General features: G+C 43.3%; 4 protein-coding genes across 21 annotated transcripts; 2 read left to right on the forward strand and 2 right to left on the reverse strand.

Annotated features, from left to right (window-relative positions):
- The first annotated feature begins 20 nt into the window (after positions 1-20).
- LOC6550481 (negative elongation factor D) lies at positions 21-2,630 on the forward strand. The gene is made up of 5 exons (XM_001977910.3): positions 21-185; positions 302-1,014; positions 1,085-1,531; positions 1,598-2,079; positions 2,145-2,630. Exons 1-5 carry the CDS (start codon positions 123-125, stop codon positions 2,174-2,176), a joined length of 1,737 nt encoding a protein of 578 aa, XP_001977946.1. The 5' UTR covers positions 21-122; the 3' UTR covers positions 2,177-2,630.
- Positions 2,631-2,872: 242 nt separating this feature from the next.
- LOC6550482 (trimeric intracellular cation channel type 1B.1) lies at positions 2,873-6,413 on the reverse strand. 6 transcript variants are annotated; one of them, XM_015155243.2, is made up of 4 exons: positions 6,333-6,413; positions 4,229-4,547; positions 3,904-4,176; positions 2,873-3,824 (listed from the first exon to the last, which is right to left on the reverse strand). In XM_015155243.2, the coding sequence occupies exons 2-4, from the start codon at positions 4,504-4,506 to the stop codon at positions 3,545-3,547; spliced, it is 831 nt and encodes a 276-aa protein (XP_015010729.1). In that variant the 5' UTR covers positions 4,507-4,547; positions 6,333-6,413; the 3' UTR covers positions 2,873-3,544. The 6 variants fall into 6 exon arrangements, with proteins under 6 accessions (XP_015010729.1, XP_015010728.1, XP_026837403.1 ...); XM_015155242.2 differs by having other exon boundaries at positions 5,981-6,392; XM_026981602.1 differs by lacking the exon at positions 6,333-6,413 and adding an exon at positions 6,309-6,326.
- Positions 6,414-6,739: 326 nt separating this feature from the next.
- On the forward strand, positions 6,740-9,606 carry LOC6550483 (uncharacterized protein PB18E9.04c). 5 transcript variants are annotated; one of them, XM_001977912.3, is made up of 5 exons: positions 6,743-7,129; positions 8,051-8,238; positions 8,394-8,655; positions 8,712-8,930; positions 8,993-9,606. In XM_001977912.3, the coding sequence occupies exons 2-5, from the start codon at positions 8,051-8,053 to the stop codon at positions 9,290-9,292; spliced, it is 969 nt and encodes a 322-aa protein (XP_001977948.1). In that variant the 5' UTR covers positions 6,743-7,129; the 3' UTR covers positions 9,293-9,606. The 5 variants fall into 5 exon arrangements, with proteins under 5 accessions (XP_015011238.1, XP_001977948.1, XP_015011239.1 ...); XM_015155753.2 differs by having other exon boundaries at positions 6,744-7,129; positions 8,037-8,238; XM_026981600.1 differs by lacking the exon at positions 6,743-7,129 and adding an exon at positions 7,155-7,338.
- Positions 9,607-10,096: 490 nt separating this feature from the next.
- LOC6550484 (furin-like protease 2) lies at positions 10,097-18,586 on the reverse strand. 9 transcript variants are annotated; one of them, XM_026982347.1, is made up of 17 exons: positions 18,307-18,491; positions 15,754-16,678; positions 15,588-15,692; positions 15,448-15,523; positions 15,275-15,375; positions 14,875-15,009; positions 14,654-14,813; positions 14,297-14,600; positions 13,016-14,239; positions 12,770-12,957; positions 12,545-12,701; positions 12,209-12,483; positions 11,760-12,045; positions 11,488-11,687; positions 11,133-11,420; positions 10,840-11,063; positions 10,097-10,776 (listed from the first exon to the last, which is right to left on the reverse strand). In XM_026982347.1, the coding sequence occupies exons 2-17, from the start codon at positions 16,546-16,548 to the stop codon at positions 10,357-10,359; spliced, it is 4,938 nt and encodes a 1,645-aa protein (XP_026838148.1). In that variant the 5' UTR covers positions 16,549-16,678; positions 18,307-18,491; the 3' UTR covers positions 10,097-10,356. The 9 variants fall into 9 exon arrangements, with proteins under 9 accessions (XP_026838148.1, XP_026838147.1, XP_026838141.1 ...); XM_026982346.1 differs by having other exon boundaries at positions 15,266-15,375; XM_026982340.1 differs by lacking the exon at positions 18,307-18,491 and adding an exon at positions 18,521-18,586 and having other exon boundaries at positions 15,266-15,523.
- Positions 18,587-19,063: the final 477 nt, after the last annotated feature.

The following is a 19,063-nucleotide window of genomic DNA, read 5'->3' on the forward strand; positions in this document are numbered from 1 at the left end:
ATAACCCGAGCAATTATGGGCGTCATTTTTTTGTTAACAATTTACGGTCACACTAAACATGCAGAATTAATCAAAATAAGAGAAATATTATTTTGTTATTGTAAATAAGTTTTTAAGAAAAAATGGAAGTGGAATACGATGACTCCGGTTGGCAGGGCCGTGCCAAAGGACAAACAAATCCGGAGGTAATTGAGTATACAGCATGTACGGCGTGGCAGGCAATCCCGGCATTTTGATGACGCTACTAGATAAACCATGAAAGATAGCCACTAAAGACTATGTTTTTCCATCCCAATAAAAGGAAATGCTTGAGGACAATCCGCAGAAGACGATACAGGAATGCCTGGAAAAGTTCCTAACACCGGACTACATCATGGAGCCGGGGATATTTACGCAGCTGAAGCGCTACTTCCAGTCGGGCGGATCTCCGGAGGAGGTTATATCTATGCTATCGGAGAACTACAAGGCGGTGGCCCAGATGGCAAACCTGCTTGCGGAGTGGCTAATCCTGGCGGGCGTCAAAGTGACCGAGGTGCAGGCGATGGTGGAGAACCATCTGAAGGAAATGATACTAAAGTCCTTCGATCCCAAGAAGGCGGACACCATCTTCACGGAGGAGGGTGAGACGCCCGACTGGCTGACCGAGATGATCGACCACTATACGTGGCGCTCGCTAATCTACCGACTGGCCGAAGAATATCCCGACTGTCTTATGCTCAACTTTACAATCAAGTTGATCTCGGACGCGGGCTTCCAGAGCGAGATCACTTCCATTTCGACAGCGGCACAGCAGATTGAGGTTTTCTCGCGGGTGCTGAAGACCTCGATCGTCAAGTTTCTGAACAATCCGGATGACGTGCATGGCGCCATTCAGGAGTGCGCCCGAATGGTCTGCCATGGCCAGCATACCTACGTCTATTCCCAGGTGCTCATCCAGGTCCTCAGCCAGGAGCAGAAGGGCGGATTCAACATGAAGCGTCTCTCCCAGGAAATTATTAAATACGCCTTGCAGAAGTAAGAAAAATACTGAAAATGTCCATATAGTTAGTCGTAACGAAAATCCAATTTTTCCTTGTTTGTTTAGCAATCAAAATGTGACGCCTATTACAATGGCGCTGAATGGTTCGGCGGTTTACCCGCAGGCATGTCAAGCCCTAACTTCCATGCTCACCCGCAATACACTAAATCCCGCCGACATCACCGTGCTGTATCGCAACTACTCCGGATCCGATCCACCGCCCATCGACTTGATACGCAACCCCCAGTTTCTGGAGCTGCTGGTAGACGCTCTCTTCCGTTCCGGCGTTAAGATTAATCCCGAACACAAGCCGAAGTATATGTTTCTGCTCGCCTACGCATCCGCGGTTATCGACCAGCCGGCCAAGAAGCGACCAATGACTGAGCGCATGCTGAACAAGGAGGAGCTAAAGAGCACCATTCAGGCTATCGAAAAGGCACATACCATCTGTAATGTGGACCAGGGATCCACCGAGCTAATCGCCGAATTGCAGACGCTGTACAATTGCATCAAGTAAGACGACCGATATATTCAAAAATGATTGGTTTCTCTAACATAAGGATCTTTTTTTGAATATAGATATCCCGTGGTGGGCGTTGGCGTCATTCGATGGATCGAAAACGTGGTCATGGAGCCTTCGTATTTTAAGCTTTCCACCGACAGCTGTCCCACGCACTTGGCGGTTCTCGATGAAGTGGCCGCTGTCCATCCCACCCTGCAGCAGCAGATCCTGTTCCTGCTCATCCGCTTGTTTGAGTCCAAGCAGGATGAGTTGGAGATTCTTGTTCAGCTGGAAATGAAGAAAATGATCCTGGACCGGATGGTTAACCTGCTGACACGCGGCTGCGTTGTACCCGTTCTCAGATACATAAAGCAGTGCTGCGCCATCGAGGACACGGACATTTCGCTAATCCGGTACTTTGTCACCGAGGTGCTGGAGACCATCACACATCCGTACTCGCCGGAGTTCGTGCAACTATTCCTGCCGATGGTGGAGAACGAGGAGATCACCGGCACAATGCGCGGCGAGGGCGACAACGATCCCGTGTCCGAGTTCATTGGTATGCTATTGGTAGTCCACTTGTTGCCACACCATCTGCTCACCAGCGTTTTTCATCTCTTTCAGTTCACTGCAAGGCGCATTACACGACTGTATAGATAGTGACAATAGAACATGCTTTACAGGCGACTTCTGTTCAAAGACCCCTAAAAAAGCCCAATTTTCGAGTAAATTTTTTAAAATACAAATTTGTTTAAGCAGAGTCTATCAGAGAGAAGTACGCAATTCTAAGTACAATATAAATTTAATTATAAACGTAAAATCTATACTGCCAAAATTTCACTAGGCTCTAAAAACCATTCTTACATTTTTTTACAATATTATGCTTAAAAGTCCCTTGCCTGTGCTATTTAATTTTTTTAACATTTCTTAAACGCATTTAATTTAACATTTGAAACTAACACACCTACATTGTTCTGCTTTCAAAACAAAAAACAATATTTTCGAATCCATAGAAAAATTGTATGGATCCTAGAAAAAATTTATTGTATAAACATATAGTTGTTAAGGACAAACATAATAAAGCAACTGATATGATACGTTATAACATAATATATTGCAGAATAAAAATGTGACAATAACGTAGGCACCAGGATAAACCATTTTGGAGGTTTTTTTCGTTGGGAAAAAACCGCATTTCTAAATGTAATTAAAGATCTAAGATAACTCAGATTATCTGAGTTTCCTTTTAAAAACAAGTATGGAGCATTCGAAGATGTGCGATACGATATTTCTGGTATAGCCATCGTCGAATCCCATTTTGATGTACAAGATACCAAGAAAATCAACCAAAATCGTAGTTTAATTTTATTGCAAACAATAAACATTCACACCTCATACAATTGCCTTAAATTCAGCTTGAATACGTGTTCACAATCTTGAAGCAATGATCTATCATTCAGTTTTTGAATGGGTCTTCGGCAAAAAAAAAAAACTCTTAGAATGTATACACAAAAAAAGGATGCAATGGAAACGACTTCAATATTTACACATTTCGTTCGTTGAGCACGCGCTTTTGCAGCAAAAGTCACAAGACTCGACGTGCTCCTGTCTAAAATCATTATTGGCTGTCGTCTTAGTTGTAGATAAGCTGTATGGGCCACATTTAAAGCGCTTAAGTATGGCATCTTAATAAGTCTGTGGTTTCTGCAGCTGCTTTTTCACAAAATAAAACAAAAAAACCTACCAATCGTAAAATAATAAAATTTTTCGAGGGCTTATACTCGGCGTGAAGTCGGAGTCGAGGAACAGCTGGCACACCCAACCAAGTGCTGATCCTCAAGAGCAAACTTTCACGCCTCACAAAAAATGTCTTTGGCTTGCGCTTCTGAATCGAATCACATGGGAAGATCTCGTTCGTTATGTATAAATTGCTAATTATGTATAAATTGTGTGCGGTTTAGGCGTTAGCTTTGGTTGGCAGCGTTAAGAACTATTTGTCGTAGGAAGGGCTGACTACAAATAGCTTAGTTGCTCTTCTTAACATCTTTGCTATCGCCGTCCTTGGCCTGCCCGCGGCCCAGGATCTTGGCCAGGCTGTCCCAAATGCCGCCGAAAAAGATGGCACAGCAAAGGTTCTCCAGCGGCAGGAAGGGATCGTGGATGCCCAGCAGGATGGAAGACAGCTTAAAGTACACCAGGAATATGACGATGCCAAAGTAAACGAGTGCATGTGGTGCTGAGATCCAGTCGGTCTTCTTGTCCAGCACAAAGATGATCGAGGCCAGCAGGGAAGCCTTGGTGTAGCTGTGTTACAGGATGCAGAAACGGTCCAGGTTACAAAAACGAAAAAAAGACACTCAAAAAAGGCAACTAAAGTACTCACAAGGTGGGCTGCATAAATTCCATGGCCGTTGGAGTCCATGCTCCACGGATGAGTCGCTCGATCAGCTTGGTGAATCCCGCTCCGTTGCCCTTCAGGGTGCCGATGATGATCATGATTATCCAGGCATTCGGATACAGCTTGGCCGCATGTCCCACTCCATCGTACACCTTTTTTGCCCGGTAGATCTCCTTCATGGCACTGGCAACGATCTTAACGGGCAGGAACTTGGCCACCTTGTAACCGATGTCAAATGGCGTGTAGAAGACGACGTACCTGCGAGGCATTTCATTTCGATTTTGAATGACCAATCATAGAATCAACTTACCACACAGCTGTGCCCACGAGCAACTGTCCCGTGTTCTTCAGGGGAGCCAATATCGGCTCGCCCAGCAGTCCGTTGGCCACCATACCGCCGGCGAAGATCACCAGCATGGTGGAGAGCCAGCAGGCGAGCGGATGCTTCCGCGAAAACGCCTGGGCATTGGCTCCCAAGTCCTCACGCACGGCCAGCGCGGCAAGTAGACTGTGAGCGATGTCGAAGAACGGAAACATTTTCAGCTTGATGACCTGGTTGGCCACGTCCAAAAATGCTTCCGGGTCCATGATCACAGCCGATCTTGTGTCCTGCCTTCACGGATGATAATCTAGAAGCGGCAGTTCAAACTTTTCAATAAAAATATTCAAAAGTATTTCAAAAACTTGCAAAGCCATTACGTTTCAAAACACCTGGATTTTTTCACACCTCATTATATTCATAAAATCAATTTAGCTTTCTTTAATAATCAATAGAATTATTTTGTGTAAATAAATGCTGTTCCCCAAAAGCTAAGAAAGCACTCGCACCTATGTATGCCTCGTAAAACGTTACATAACTGAAAAGTAGGAACTCGTGCTTCAATATTTTCGAAAATTGTCTGTAATTGTGCGGATAATAGCCGCGAAATACCAATGAGTTTGTGGTCATAACAGGTTCCCAATTCCCTCAACTAGTGTTTCCTTACATTCCCAAGAATATCGACGTATTGGCGGGCTGTATTTCAAATGCACTTCAAGCGGTTTTCGAACTGCAGCAATCGGTGCACGGATGCAGAGGATGCGTTGTAGAAGTTGTCAGATTGTGTGTTCATGCAGACGAAACATAGAAAAAATTCGAATAAAAATTGCGCTGTTTTTGCCGCACCTCCAAAAATAAATTTCACCATGAGGGCTGTTAAAAGAAGCGCGCCGGGTCGGGCCCGACATATAAGTACATATATACAAACGTACGATTGTTTATATCGACAATGGGGGCCAAGATAATAGCACACCTAGGATCTTGCATTGTGGGTTTCCTAGGATTTCAACACATTTCATACTTGACCACGAGATAATCAGGAGTATTTGTTTCTGAAAAGAGGCGTTTTTGATTTGCTCACTAGCAATAACTCAAAACTAGTCGGTTGTGAAAGATAAAATAATGAAATAATAGATAATCACTATCTTGAAATTGAGTAATTGGCACTTGGGAGAAAGTTTCCATCTTGAAAGCCTTGTCGAATCATAAAACGTTCTATACTTCAAGGGATATACACCTGCTTCTAATCCACATATAGAGTTTTCGTTTAGAAAATAAACTAAGTACCATTTTATACACATACCGACTAGTAGCACCTAATCTTATCTAATCGTACCAAACTTAAAAGTAGTCCAACGACTAGTCAAGCGAAATATTGCAAACTCTGCGAAGGCCAATGACCGAAGTTTCAGCTTGTAATGTCTGGCAGTTGGCAAATATTTATGTACATGTGTATGGGATGAGTCTCGTTAGAAGTGCTAATATTTTAGCCACAGCTGTGTTTATTATGTACATATACTATATATTGCCTGCCTCCTGGCTATTTTTGAGCGGCGTAAGTTGGAAGAGATTTGTCGGCGGTAGACACATAATGTATGTACAAGATGGTAAAAATCTATATCTGAATAGATGGCTCGTTTAGGCGAGTGGAGTTATCTGCGACTCTTACAATCCAGGCACACACGCGGTGAGAAAAAATGCAAAAAAATTTGTAATAAATAAACGAATTAAGCTGGAAATTACCTACGTCTAACACGCGAGCAAACGGATAATGGATAGCAGAGTGCAGCACGAACACTGGGAGACTGGGCCAGATATTATACTATATTGTATGGGGCCTGCTCTCGAGAACCTGATATATTATTAGAATGCCCGACATTCTAGAGAACCGAAACTCTCGCGAGCAGAGTGCCATTATCGAAATCTGACGGCTCTTTCAAATTCAACGGAAATTGATTGCCCGCACTATGTTGCACTTATTTTCCCACCGATTTACAGACTGAGTGAACATAAAATGAGATTAACTCCTGTGGGTTATGCTGATAATTTGGGGTTTTTATTGGGATACTACTGTTTACGCTGGCAGGCTGCTTACATAAATAATTTGATTGCGGCTAAACGTAAACAAACAGATAAAAGCTCCGCGAAGCTAAACAATTTGTGTCGAGTGTGACCGTTCGCGTTTATAAATCTTATCAAAGGCCACTCAAAAATACTTCCCATCCACCACTTTTAATTTTGTGTTGATATCTTATTATTGTTAATGCAATAATTAAAATGTTGTATTACCTGATACTTTGGCATATCAAATCCATAATAAGACTAGTTTAAAATGTGCTACTTTTCAGCTTATGAAAGTGATCGATGTGTAGGGCTCACAGCTGAATAAATACAAATATAAATAATGCATTTAATGCATTTTACGCGGAAAAAGGCAAACACAACTATTGCTTGGCTTCGACTGCAATATCGATAGCTTACTGCCTGCGGTGCGAATAACGCATTTCACGATTACCGATAGAAAAAGAGAAAGCTATTAAGGGGAGCACTACAGTTTCCAACACTGGCACTTCGGAGTTTTGTTTATTCGATATATACATGAGATCGGGTCCTTAAACAAATGAAATAATGTAACGTGAAGTTTGTAATCATTATAATTTAATGACCCCCTTCCAATTGCTGCATTTAGTTCCCGTGATATAAACATAACAAACGCAACGTTCAAAGAAATTCGGTGACTTTCTAACTGTGAATCTCAAACCACATCATACATATATGTATATGTACATATATTGAAGCCCCCATACGATACGTATGTATGTACTTGGCTTACACAAATGCTCTATTTGCACAAAACCTTGTGATATTGAGGTCAATATCTGAGGAGAAAAGGTGAGCTCATTCTAAGTTTTGTTGTAATATTAAGCAAATAGGCTAATTTCTGTTTAAACCACTAACATAACTTCGTTATTGTGCTTCTGCTACTTATTTGTCACCCAAAAATAGTATGTATGTGTGTGCAAGTAAATTTATGTGTGGTTATATATGTTTATAGCAGAGTAAATGTGCGTGGTGTTGTGAATCTCGACTTTTGTACACATGTATGTGTTTATTTGGTAAACCGCTTTTTTAAATTTTATTCACGTCTTCGCGATTCGCGTCGTACGATGTATGTACATACATACAGACACATAACGTAATCCAAGAAACAAATTCCAATTGGGAAAATACCTTTTCAAGCGTTTGTGGACACTTTGTTTTGCTGTACAATATCTTCATTCATACCGCCAATTTGTTAATAAATTGAAGTAAACAGTTATTTTTTGTAAGTAGTAAACAAACATTGTCGACACAATGATAAATATTTACTTCTTCAATGTTATACTGTGTTCATGAAAATACGTAAATATGTATTGTGTGTATTTTAATCAACGCTTTCATTCTATAAAAATCCGATTCAGGATGTTAACCTTTAAGAAAATATTATTTACTACACTATTTACTATTTATTTATTTCGCAATGATAAATTCCTTTCAATGTTGTAATTTGTTGATGAGTGGATGTACGTATAGTATACATATATGAATTCGAATTAACGAATTGGAAAGTCTTAAACTTAAGAAAATATACGACAAAAAAATTTCGAAATATTTTTTTGTATTTTTCTACTTTTTGTAAGCGTAGTTGGCCAATATTTTTTCCATTTTTTTTTAATGACACTTGACCAAAGAATTGATAGCTACACATGAACATAAGCAAAAGACAGGATTATTATTATCATTTTATTTCTGAATCTAGTATACGATTTTCAGATGGCTTCCAATTCAACGAAGAAAAGCAAATCCAGCGGTATGCGCATATTGTGGATACCGGGTCGGAAGTCCCATTCCAAGGGTCGTTTTAATACCACCAACAAGCAGATCTCGTACTCGGGGCATCAGAAAAAGAGCGAAGTATGGTCCTTGGGCGGCAGCAAGGCTCAGGCCGAGCTGATTGACTTGTAAGTACGGTGGAGATTCTGATTCTGATTAAGTTACTAAAGTAGTTTTAGTTGTATTAACCAAACATGTATAAAACGGCTTGCCTATGCACAGTAACTAAGACCATCAAGCTATCTTGTATTGATAAGGAAGCTAATTAATAACCTTTTTTCAGTCCCTCCCCCGATTTGTCGGGCAACTCACCATCATCGTCGCTGAGCATTGTGGCCACCTGTTCCATGGTTCAAGGATGTGCAAGCAGCGAGAGAGCATCCTCTGATGACTTGGCCATCGTTTCGGAGACTGACACATTGCCAACCACGCCTGTGAGCCCCAACTCACCGATCCCGAATAGTCCTACTTCCGAGACTGCAACAGCATCCACCCGAGCCATGACATCGCCCAATGTGATTACCACCGTAGTAATACAGGACTTGGTATGTTATGTTGTGTCCGCTTGATTCAATTAAATCTAACCACTGTCCTGCTGCAGCACAACTTTTTGACCGTCGAGGACTTGCCCAAACCGCCAAGTGTGCCAGCAGCACAGGACACCGAAGTGGTGCTAAATAGCTCAGCGGGAACCACAGCATCGATAGCAACCACCTCTTCGCCACTGACCAATCATAAGCCGGGCTCGTCGTCACCCGCATCCCATTCCCAGCAAACTACGCCACAGAAAAGTAGATATAAGAACCACAACAACAATCAGGTATAGATCAGTTGAAATGTATAATGTTCTTTAAATCATTAATCTGCTTTCTGCATAAATAGGAGGATATCAATTCGATTGAAAGCATTTCCAGTTTCCCAAGGTTTCAGGGAAACGCCACTGACTTCGATTGGATCGACGAGATGGTGCAACAGCGAAACTGCAACGAACTGATGCATAAGAATAAGCGAAAGAAGTCCAAGAAGGTGGAGGGCCTCGACGCCGACCAATTGGATGCCAAATCTTTTGGCTACGACAATGACAAGGCTAAATTGAATCGCAAGGAAGACGATGACAACGATGAGAAAGTAGTTAAATGCTTGTACTACTCACTGATGTGCTGCGACTGTACTATATCTTAAATGGATCGCATACGGATCCGCATCCATGTAAAATACCTCTCAGCCAACTATGTAAAATGTTATATTCAATTTTGTATACTTAGCGTAGGCAGCTGCATAAGACAGAAGAAAACAGAAGTATTAACGAATTTATAATGATTTACATGGAACTAACATTATAAACATTCGAATAAATGTGTCGAAATCCAAAACTACATGGCTACAACTATTTGTAGTGCACTCTTGGCTTGAACTTGATTAAGTGATCGAAGCATATGTATATTTAAATATGTAGATATTTTCTATTTTTGTAAATAAAACATTTTCTACCAACAGAAGCTCTTTTTCACTGGGAAGGTTGGTCCGTTTTTGGGGTAATAAGTGTTATTGTTATCTTAGTGTTGAAAGATCCATTATAATAAAATAATTTTTTAAAATATAACCTTATAAAGTTAATTTCCATTCCGAGTTTTGATAAGAAAGCTGTATACAGCCTGAAAACACAGATGTTTAATAACAAGAATAAATGAAAACCATAATGCCTTCTCTTTCATTTACGTGTATCCCAGAAATACTTGACATTAAATAACGATAGATAACAAAATAATTGATTCAGATCCTTAAAATTGTTTACATTTATTACAAAATTTATTAAACTAAAAACAATAAATCCTAAGACTAATTTTGTTGTATCGAAAGCGATATTTTCTCTTGTTCTCGGATTGCCAATAAATCGATCCAAATTTATTTTGCTGTTTTCTCTCTTAAGCCATTTTATCTTCCCTATTATGATAGAAAATATATGGTTGGAACAATAAAAAAGACACTGTCATTATTCAACTTGACATAACATTTTTCATAAAAATTTAATACAAACATTAAATTTACAAATATATATATAAAAACAATTCACAATCACATATAAATTTTTATCATTTTCAGATGTTAAATATTTCGATTCGCTATTTCCTCAAAGCAAGGTTACAATTTACTAGTCCAGAGCAAGAAAGCCAAGATCAAAGTTATTGATGGTTGGTTGGTTGGTACAATTACGTTCGCTGTCGCGTTGTCCACTGATCAATCAATCAGCTACGGATGTTTGTACGGCTTGTGGTTGACGGATTTCGATCCACATTCGTATTCCTATCGTAATGAGGAATAGTATCATCTCCGTTCGTATTGCACCTTCGTGGTTGGGTCTCCGCTGTCTGGGCTACTTTGCAGTGAAACTCGATCGCATCAATATCATTTGTACTCTCAATGTAAAATTCGTGTCCATGATCATTGCCTTTGCGGTCGTAGACGATCCGGTTTATATCTGTGCCCACGTTGGCATCCATCTCGTCATCGGAATTATCACCGTCTGTATCTTCGTCCTCGCCAATGTTAAAAATGAATCTTGCATCGCTGGTGGGCTTAGTGGACAAGTTCTTTCGCCTTCCCGACGACGTGTTTGCTATTTTTCTATATCGCACTGAATTTCTGGACACATGGTTGCTATTGCGCTGCACAAAATGTACAAACCATTAAGTTATAATACTGCTCCATTACTTCTGATTGTCTCTTACCTGTAAAACAGCGAAAATGATGGAGAATATTGTTATTATCAGCAGGCATATGGCCACAGCAATGGCTGTGATTGCCGTCAGCGGAGAGTCCAGTCGCAGGACAAAGTCCCTGGCATTGCCATCGCTCTCAAAGGATCCGTGCTTGGATTCGCTGCTTTTGTACGCACTTCCGCTGCCAACAACCGTGCGCCTCTTGCCACCCGTCGAGGTGGCCTTGCACTCGCCTGAAATGAGTGCATTTAAATTACAGTAGAGTTACTACTATTCCAACTCGAATTGAATTGCTTCTTTACCGGTGTCTCCGTCGCAATGGCAGCACGCCGCTGACGAGGTGTTTTCGGCCTGCGTTTGGTTCTGGCAGCAGGACACACACTGGCCGTTCAGCTGGTCCAAGTGGAGCGGCGGAACACAGGCCTTGCAGGAGAACTGGCCGGGTCCAAAGCAGGAGCGGCACGAATCGTGGCACGTTTTGCAGGTTGCCGACGTGGTATCGTAATATTGTGAGCTCAGGCACTCCATGCACAGGCCGCCATCGAGCATCGAGTGCGGGGGACACGAAGTGCAGGCCAATGGTCCAGCATCTGGAAACGAAATGGGAGGGAACACATAAGCCGCCATGCAAGAAGATCGCCAAGTTGATGAGTATACCATTGCACGACTTGCAGTAATGGTGACACTTCTGGCATCCAAAGTCAGACTTGTAGAAGCCCTCGGGGCATTCGGGATGGCATTCGCCGGCAGCCATTTGCCATCCAGCCGGACACTGGACGCACTGGTTGCGCCTCGGCCCGCTGCAGGTGTGACAGCTCAGATAGCACTTGGCGCAAATACCACGGTCGCTGTAGTAACTATAATGATACAAAAACACGGGATACATTGAGCTGCAGCTGCAGGACACTGGTGGAACTTTGGCAGCTTACCCATCGGCACAGGTGGTGCGACACTCGCCATTTTGCAGCTCCAGACCCTTGGAGCAGTTGCTGCAGTTCGTCCGCGAGACGCACTGGCTGCATGTGTGCAGACATGGTGAGCACAGGGAGCCCGCTTCCATGAAAAAGCCCTCCCGACACCCGCTCACACAGCGACTCTGTTCCAGCAGTCGAATCGGGGGGCAGGACATGCAGTTCGTATCTGCGGGTCCGTTGCAGCTGCCGCAGGATTCGTGGCACGGGCGGCATTTTCCCTCACTCAGGCTAAAGAACTCAGCTGCAGGAGGAGGAGCAATAGGACAAAATATAGATTAACTCAAACAATTATAAATGACGCAAGCTACGAAGCTAAACAATTCACGTTTTCCCTAATATTTACCAATACTGATAAATCAGCAAGGATATAAACTGAATGCAGTGCATGCTTTTGGATCGCTTACATTCACTGCAGCCTTCACTGCCGCTCACGATGCACTTGTCCCTCTTGTTCAGCGTCCAGTTTTGAAGGCACTCGGAGCAAACTCCGTTGCTGGTGCAGGTCTTACAACCCTCCTGGCAGGGCATGCACTCCAGACGTTTTTTGTCGGCATAGAATCCGTCCGGACAGCTAATAAGGCATTTGTTTTGCCAGGCATATCGACTCGAGCGGCACGTGATGCAGTCCTGGTCCGTGGGGCCATTGCAGGTGGCGCAAGTCGAGTGGCAGAAGGCACATCTATTTGAAGTGGTGCGATTAACAATTTAGCCCTTTTCCAGAGGTGGCCATATATACTCACTTGTTATCCTCCGTTTCGTACGTATCCAAGGGACAGGCCGAATAGCATTTGTGCTCATGCATGACCAAATGGTGATCGCAGCTAGTGCAGTACTCGGGATGATCCTGGCATGAGGCACAGTTGGGCTCGCAGGGAACGCAGGTTCGATTCCTGCTGTCTGCAATGGAGATAACAAAGAAAAATTTGTTTAGCATCAGGAAATATTTGAGGAACAGCGCCTATTACTTTCAAAATATCCGTCCGGGCAGAATTGCAGGCAGACGGCGAGATCGATGACGTGCAGGTGGGCCGGAGCACAGGTGAGGCAGCTGTCGGGTCCGGCACCAGCGCACGTTTCACAGGTATCGTGGCAGGGCCAGCAGATTCCAACCTGGTTTGGGAAGGAGCGCGGGGGGCAGCGACTCACACAAGTACTGTGAAAACAGAAAACCATTAAGCCGCAGCTCCCCAATTGCAGGGTGCACCACTTACTTGTCCAGGCGGTAGTGGCTGCAGGCAACGCACTGTGTGGGTCCACGGCCATAGCAGCCGGAGGAGTCGCACTCGGCATCGCAGGAGTGCAGGATCTTTTTGTCGCCGTCCCTCGATTCGGGCGCCGCTACCAGTTGGGCAGCAGAGGCGGTAAAACCAAGGGATTCAGCGGGTAACCCGGAAGCCATCGACGCGTTCACATTCTGACCATCAAGAGTAGCTGTTGCCGGTTCCGGATCAGAGCCAGCGCTGCTGAAGATGTTCTGATAGTTAAGGTAACTGGCAAACCTATCTGTGTTGAAGCTTCCACCCTCGTTGCCAAGCTGATCAGTGTTCGAGGCAGATGGGAAGAGGAACGGATTGGAGCTGCTAGGGCTGCGTAGCTGGGGACTGCTGTTCAGCAGCTCCGACTTGAGCCGCATGGGCTGTGTGGAAGTGCCATAGAATATTAGCTGCCACTTCGACAGGATGCCCGGCTGATTGACGCGCCGGCGACCGTCGTTGATCACTTGCAGGGTCCAGCGGCCCTCCGCCTTCTCGCCCCAAAAGTGAACACTCAGGAAGGGCCAGTCATCGAAGTTGGACTTGACGATGTCGCGCGGCCGCTCAAGCAACAGGGTACTGGTGGTGCCCATTGGCGAGGTGAGCAGAATGCGCAGATTTCCTCGCGGGAAAAACCGTAACGTAATGCGACATTGCACATGCTCCAGGTAGCGCACTTCGTTTATAGTGCCCGCACATCCATTAACGTCCATATGCGTGGACAAAGTGTACCCGTATACACCATCAATCTTGCGGTCCTCATTGTTTTCCCGCGACTTGCAGATGTGCTGCGGCGGCACCGATGTCCACTGCTCCGCCAGCGACACCATTGCACCAGCATCCATTAATCCGTATCCAAACTTATGGCTGTACTTTCGCTTCACACCGTTCAGAGTCCATCCGCCCTCCTTTTCCAGTGGCGCCGATCTTGAGGTGTACACCACCAAGTACTGCATATCGCGCCAAGTCAATTCCGGATTGGCCTCTAGCGCCAGGGCGCAGATGCCGGCTGCCAGTGGTGCCGATGCCGAGGTGCCCGTATGTTCCACGGTACAGATATGATCGGGCCTCAGGCTGCCGTCCATGTCGACGGTGGCAACGCTCTTGTCATGTCCCGGAGTTCCGGAGCTGTAGGTGGTGGCCAGCGTGGAGGAGCACTCCTCCAGGTACCAGGGCTTGAAGCTGCAACAACATTACTGCATTAGAATCAGATTCTAAATCTCTCTCTTGTCAACATACCCGGCTTGAGTGGCACTCGAAATGGAAAGGGTGAAGATCGAATTGGTGTAGCCATCGCAGTTGCAGGAGTCGGTGTAGCGCCCACCGTTGCCAGAGGCCCAAACGAAAATCGAGCCCTTGCCCTGCCGACCGCTGGTCACTCCATAGATGAATGCTCGGCGGGCCAACGGACCAGGACCATCGACGGTGGAGCCATCGTCTTCCGGTCCCCAGGAGGCGCTGTATATATCGATGTGTGAGGGATTAAGACTCAATGCTTGGGCCTCAACCACATCGTTGACCTTTCCGTCCAGCATACGTACTCCTAATAGCGGACAGCTTAATAGATTGCAGTTGATATTAACCATGATCACTTACCACCAATGCTGGCATTGTAGGCCACTCCCACGCCGCAATAATTGTTGAAAGCCACCGCAGCCACTTCGCCGGCACATCTGGTTCCGTGTTTGTTGTCACCATTGTCCTGGGGCGTGGGATCCGAATCGTTGCCATTTATGTCGAAAGAGGCTTCGGGATCCTGTGTTTAAATAGTGTTTTTACATTTGGTGTTTTGATATTTTTGGATGTGATATACTTACATAGTTTTGGGCCAAGTCGGGATGGTTTGTCTGAATGCCGTCGTCCAGAATGGACACAACCACGCCCTTGCCGGTGTAACCCTTTTGCCACGCAGGACCCACATTCATGTCCAAGCCATCCTTGGCGCCTCCATTCTGCAATGCGGTTATTTACATTGATGAATAAACATGACATTGCCGAAAAGGTTCAAAAATAAGATATGAAAAAACGAATTATGCAAATGAAGCAAATGTTAAAAAAATACTATACAATCAACATAATGCACCGTTAGTAGCAAATAATTGAATGTTTCAAAGGAAACTACGCAGATGGGACGACACAATCAAACTAATGGACTATAAAGTATATGGATTCATGAAGCATGCATTTAAATGAGAGATGATTACATACTTTACTCACCAGATACCACTGTTCCTTAAACAACGGATCCGGAAAGATAAAATGCGAGCTGACATCCCGGTACTCCATGCGCTGTGAGTGCGAGGCTAACGAAATCGACTCTGGGGAGAATGAAAGATGCGGATTCGGATCGACAACGTAGCCGCCGTGTTGGCGTAAAAGATTATACGGACTGTAGGTGGGTAAGTCCTGGTATGGGCCGTCCCTCTTTCGGCGCACCTTCTCGTGCTGCTGCTGCATCCATTTCACCTGTAAGGAAATCAAGATTTGAATGTCTGCTCCATCAACTGGATACTAGTTGAATAGTACACACCTCGTTCTCTGATTTAAGGGCGCCCTGATGCTTGAGACTGGAGCGCAGCGAACGCTTCGATACATGATGGTGCTGAAACAGGTAGTAGTTGTCCAGGGATCCAATCTGAAGTGGAGAAATTTGTGTGAGTCCTAATCCGATTGAAGAGCTGGGCAAACATCCTCACCTGTCCTTTGTTGATAAATCCATGTTTGGAAGCTATAACATCTGCCACTTGCTTGCCAGCTGGAATGTTGACGGCGAACTCATTTGTGTATATCGCCTCCTCGGGAATGCTGAAGGCGCCAAACATATCGACCCCGTCGAAGTCGAGGCTATTCGACTGTTGTTGCTGTTGAAGCGAGTCAACAATTTCATCTTTCGCCCTGGCATTTGTGTGAGTATTTTTATAGTTATAATCGTATTTGCCGCCGCTAATGGCCTGTGCTCGACCCGCTCTATCACCTTCCAGGCCTGAGTCGGCCTTGTGGAGCTCATTATGATAATCAACATTAGCATCATCATTAGCAGCTGATGATGAGTTTGTTCTGCTACTACTGTGCAGCGACGACACATTATATATGGTCGATGCACTATCGTTGCTGAGTATTCTGGTATAATTCTGAGTCTCACCCGCACTACTCCGTAGAGCACAACTAGTATTTGGGCTTAGGATTACTAAAAATAATACAAAATATATACAGCTCTGTGCCATTCGGTTAAATGTACATAAATAGATTCTATTGAGTTTTGCAGCTGCCGTTTCTGTTGCACTTTGTGTTGCAGTCGTTCCAGGGTCATGGACTCGCATTTGGAGTATCTTCCGCCGTCCAATCTTCCGGTACGTTGGCTCTCCGAGAGATTTGGGGCCTCCACAGCGGGAAGGTCGCTTCTTCTCCAAGCCGGACGACCATGGATCTGTGATCTGTGGCGTGGATCCAATTCTACCGATGGTAACTCGGCTGGAACCCGTATTTGACATATTTAACTAAGTTTAGCTAATGGTATTAAGGTAATTTGATTCTCCCGAAGAGTCCTTTTACGACGTTTCCCTTTCCTGTTGTCGTACTCATGAATCTATTTTTTTGATCTCGTATCTCACGATCTAGTATCTGCAAAAGAGAACACGAAAAAGCACTTTAATTGCAGATTGAATTTGTGTTGTGTGATAGACCGAAGTAAAAACCTTGGACCGGTTAAACGTGGGCTGTTTTATAACCAGAGATGCCAAAATGATTCATATATCACACATATTTATGGCCGAAACGGTTTGCGCTTAATTATTAATGAAGTTGCCTATTTGCGACGATCCATTGTTCGTGGGATGACACAACAGAATCATCTGGGGGGAACTACAGGTAAGTGCTAACAATGAGTAAGCCATATATCTCTGCACATATACCTACACATGTATGTATGAATTTGTACCCACATGTCGTTTGATTCTATTGTTTTCTGCCGGAAAGTCTCCAAAAATGTAAAAATGCAATGGGTCTGCCAAAAGTGCATTATGCAATAACCCATTCTAATCGTATTTCTTATTAACATATTTACCATTGCGAACTTTTAATGAACCATATAGCAATTAAAGGCAAAAGGGAACTAAAAAGTTATGAATAAATAAAGGGAAAACTGTAGGTACTACTATTAAAAATCAGAGTGTTACCCCAAAAATGCAACTTAACGAAAAAATTTAGTTTTATAAACAAACCAATTGGATATTCCCAGTGCGTTTCCAATAAGAAAATAATGTATGTATGCATGCACACGCTGTTGTATGTAAATTCATATTATCAATATTTAAATTTGTGCACGCTTCTTAAAATTTGTATGGGTAAATACGCATGTATGCATATGTGTAATGTTTATCCCATATTCCGATGTATTAACATACATAGGATATGCAGTTAGGCATACCAATGATTGCATAGCTAGACGCATATGCAACACAAGAAGGCTTACAAATTATGGCTACGGTATCATATCAACAGTATCATATGTACAAATATACAACATCGATTCCGGTTTCTGTTTTACTGTGCCATTCGTTTAAAAATCATATATGGATGTGTCTGCTTTTAAGGAAATACTTCACTATGCCGAACATAATCCTACAAACATATATGTACAATGTATGTATGTTTCTGGACAAGTTCAGCTTGTACACATCCCATTTTCCATCTCACTTAGTCTCGAAGTATTTCCCACATGCTTATTAAATCACACATCTCCACATTTAATCACACTAATTTCGCACTGTGTGCACCATATCAACAAAAAAAAACAACAACAATTAAGCCACCAAGCCAACTTATTTTCGTATGTATACATTTGGTCTGAAAATGTTTATGTGGCTGTGTGTGTCCGGGGACTATACACATTTGCAGTTTTTATGCGTAAGAGTTGCCATTTCGATGGTGCATACAGACACCTACAGATGTATGAAATCACGTAATGCAAGCATGAATTTGTATTCTCTTTGCGAACATACATACATCAAAGAGCATCAGAAATGGCAATAGCGATTCATGTAATCCCAAGCATTATATGTACAATATGTACATATGTATGCATAAATTTGTTCAAAGTAGTCACATTTATAAATAAATCACAGATACACTCTTTAAGCTTTATTTATTTATTGTTGAATCAATGCAATGCAAACGCAATCGAACAGACTGAAAACTGAAACTGAGACTTGAAAAGCGAAAGAGAACGCGTGCTTACCATGCGTACATACAATATAGGAACTGGCCGAAAGCCGAAAGACCAAAAAGCCGACCGAACGAACAAGCGACGCAACCTCGACTGCGCTCCAGCTTAAACTGAACTTTATTTTGAAGTTAATACATATAGCAAACGTTGGTTGTTTCTTTCTCGCTGGATTTGTGCTAACCGCATACACAAACACACACCAAGTATTAACGGACATACAAACAGACATACGTACTTACTTACGTACATACAATCGTGCAATCAAACATTCGTACATTGGCAAGTGTACGTATGTACGTTTTTACATAAAGCACAGCTTTTGGAGCTTTCAAAACAAAATGCAAAACATAACACGCAACCGTGCTGTAACAATAAAAAAAAGAGAAATATCAACTATTACGTACGCACGCATACACCGACGTGCATTTCGTACCACAGCCGTTGATATATACACATTTAAGACGTGTTTCGATAGGAAACTGAAACTTTCGTGCAAGCCAAGTACATACACACAAGCCGCTGGAAGCTTGTCCATCCATCCGTATATACGTATGTATATGTAATAACGTACATACATACGTGCGAAGACGCTCTCTAAGCGCTGACATTCAAACAAGAGATAACATTTAGCGGCAGCGCAAGGTTTTCGTTGTTATTGGTTAGCCGAATTAGCGTTTCCATTTTCCGCTTTTTTTATGACCCGAAAAACAAAAAAAACCCCCCATAAATATGTATGTCTGTGTGTACATACAGATGTAAGCCAAAGATTTTGGCAAATCCCA

The sequence above is a fragment of the Drosophila erecta genome, unplaced genomic scaffold, assembly GCF_003286155.1.
Source record: "Drosophila erecta strain 14021-0224.00,06,07 unplaced genomic scaffold, DereRS2 tig00000126-arrow-pilon, whole genome shotgun sequence".
NCBI classification, from domain to species: domain Eukaryota; kingdom Metazoa; phylum Arthropoda; class Insecta; order Diptera; family Drosophilidae; genus Drosophila; species Drosophila erecta.

Bases quoted from the DNA above. Each gene is read 5' to 3' on its own strand.
- LOC6550481 (XM_001977910.3), top strand. From the start codon at position 123: ATGGAAGTGGAATACGATGACTCCGGTTGGCAGGGCCGTGCCAAAGGA. The intron at 186-301 runs GTAATTGAGTAT...TCCCAATAAAAG, and splicing joins AAGGACAAACAAATCCGGAG to GAAATGCTTGAGGACAATCC. The intron at 2,080-2,144 runs GTATGCTATTGG...CATCTCTTTCAG, and splicing joins TCCCGTGTCCGAGTTCATTG to TTCACTGCAAGGCGCATTAC.
- LOC6550482 (XM_015155243.2), bottom strand. From the start codon at position 4,506: ATGGACCCGGAAGCATTTTTGGACGTGGCCAACCAGGTCATCAAGCTG. The intron at 4,177-4,228 runs GTAAGTTGATTC...AATGCCTCGCAG, and splicing joins CTCGTGGGCACAGCTGTGTG to GTACGTCGTCTTCTACACGC. The intron at 3,825-3,903 runs GTGAGTACTTTA...CCTGTAACACAG, and splicing joins GAATTTATGCAGCCCACCTT to CTACACCAAGGCTTCCCTGC.
- LOC6550483 (XM_026981600.1), top strand. From the start codon at position 7,249: ATGTGTGTGCAAGTAAATTTATGTGTGGTTATATATGTTTATAGCAGA. The intron at 7,339-8,050 runs GTATGTGTTTAT...TACGATTTTCAG, and splicing joins ATCTCGACTTTTGTACACAT to ATGGCTTCCAATTCAACGAA. The intron at 8,656-8,711 runs GTATGTTATGTT...GTCCTGCTGCAG, and splicing joins CCGTAGTAATACAGGACTTG to CACAACTTTTTGACCGTCGA.
- LOC6550484 (XM_026982340.1), bottom strand. From the start codon at position 16,548: ATGTCAAATACGGGTTCCAGCCGAGTTACCATCGGTAGAATTGGATCC. The intron at 14,240-14,296 runs GTATGTTGACAA...ATGTTGTTGCAG, and splicing joins TCGAGTGCCACTCAAGCCGG to CTTCAAGCCCTGGTACCTGG. The intron at 12,702-12,769 runs GTAATAGGCGCT...TCTCCATTGCAG, and splicing joins CCCGGACGGATATTTTGAAA to ACAGCAGGAATCGAACCTGC.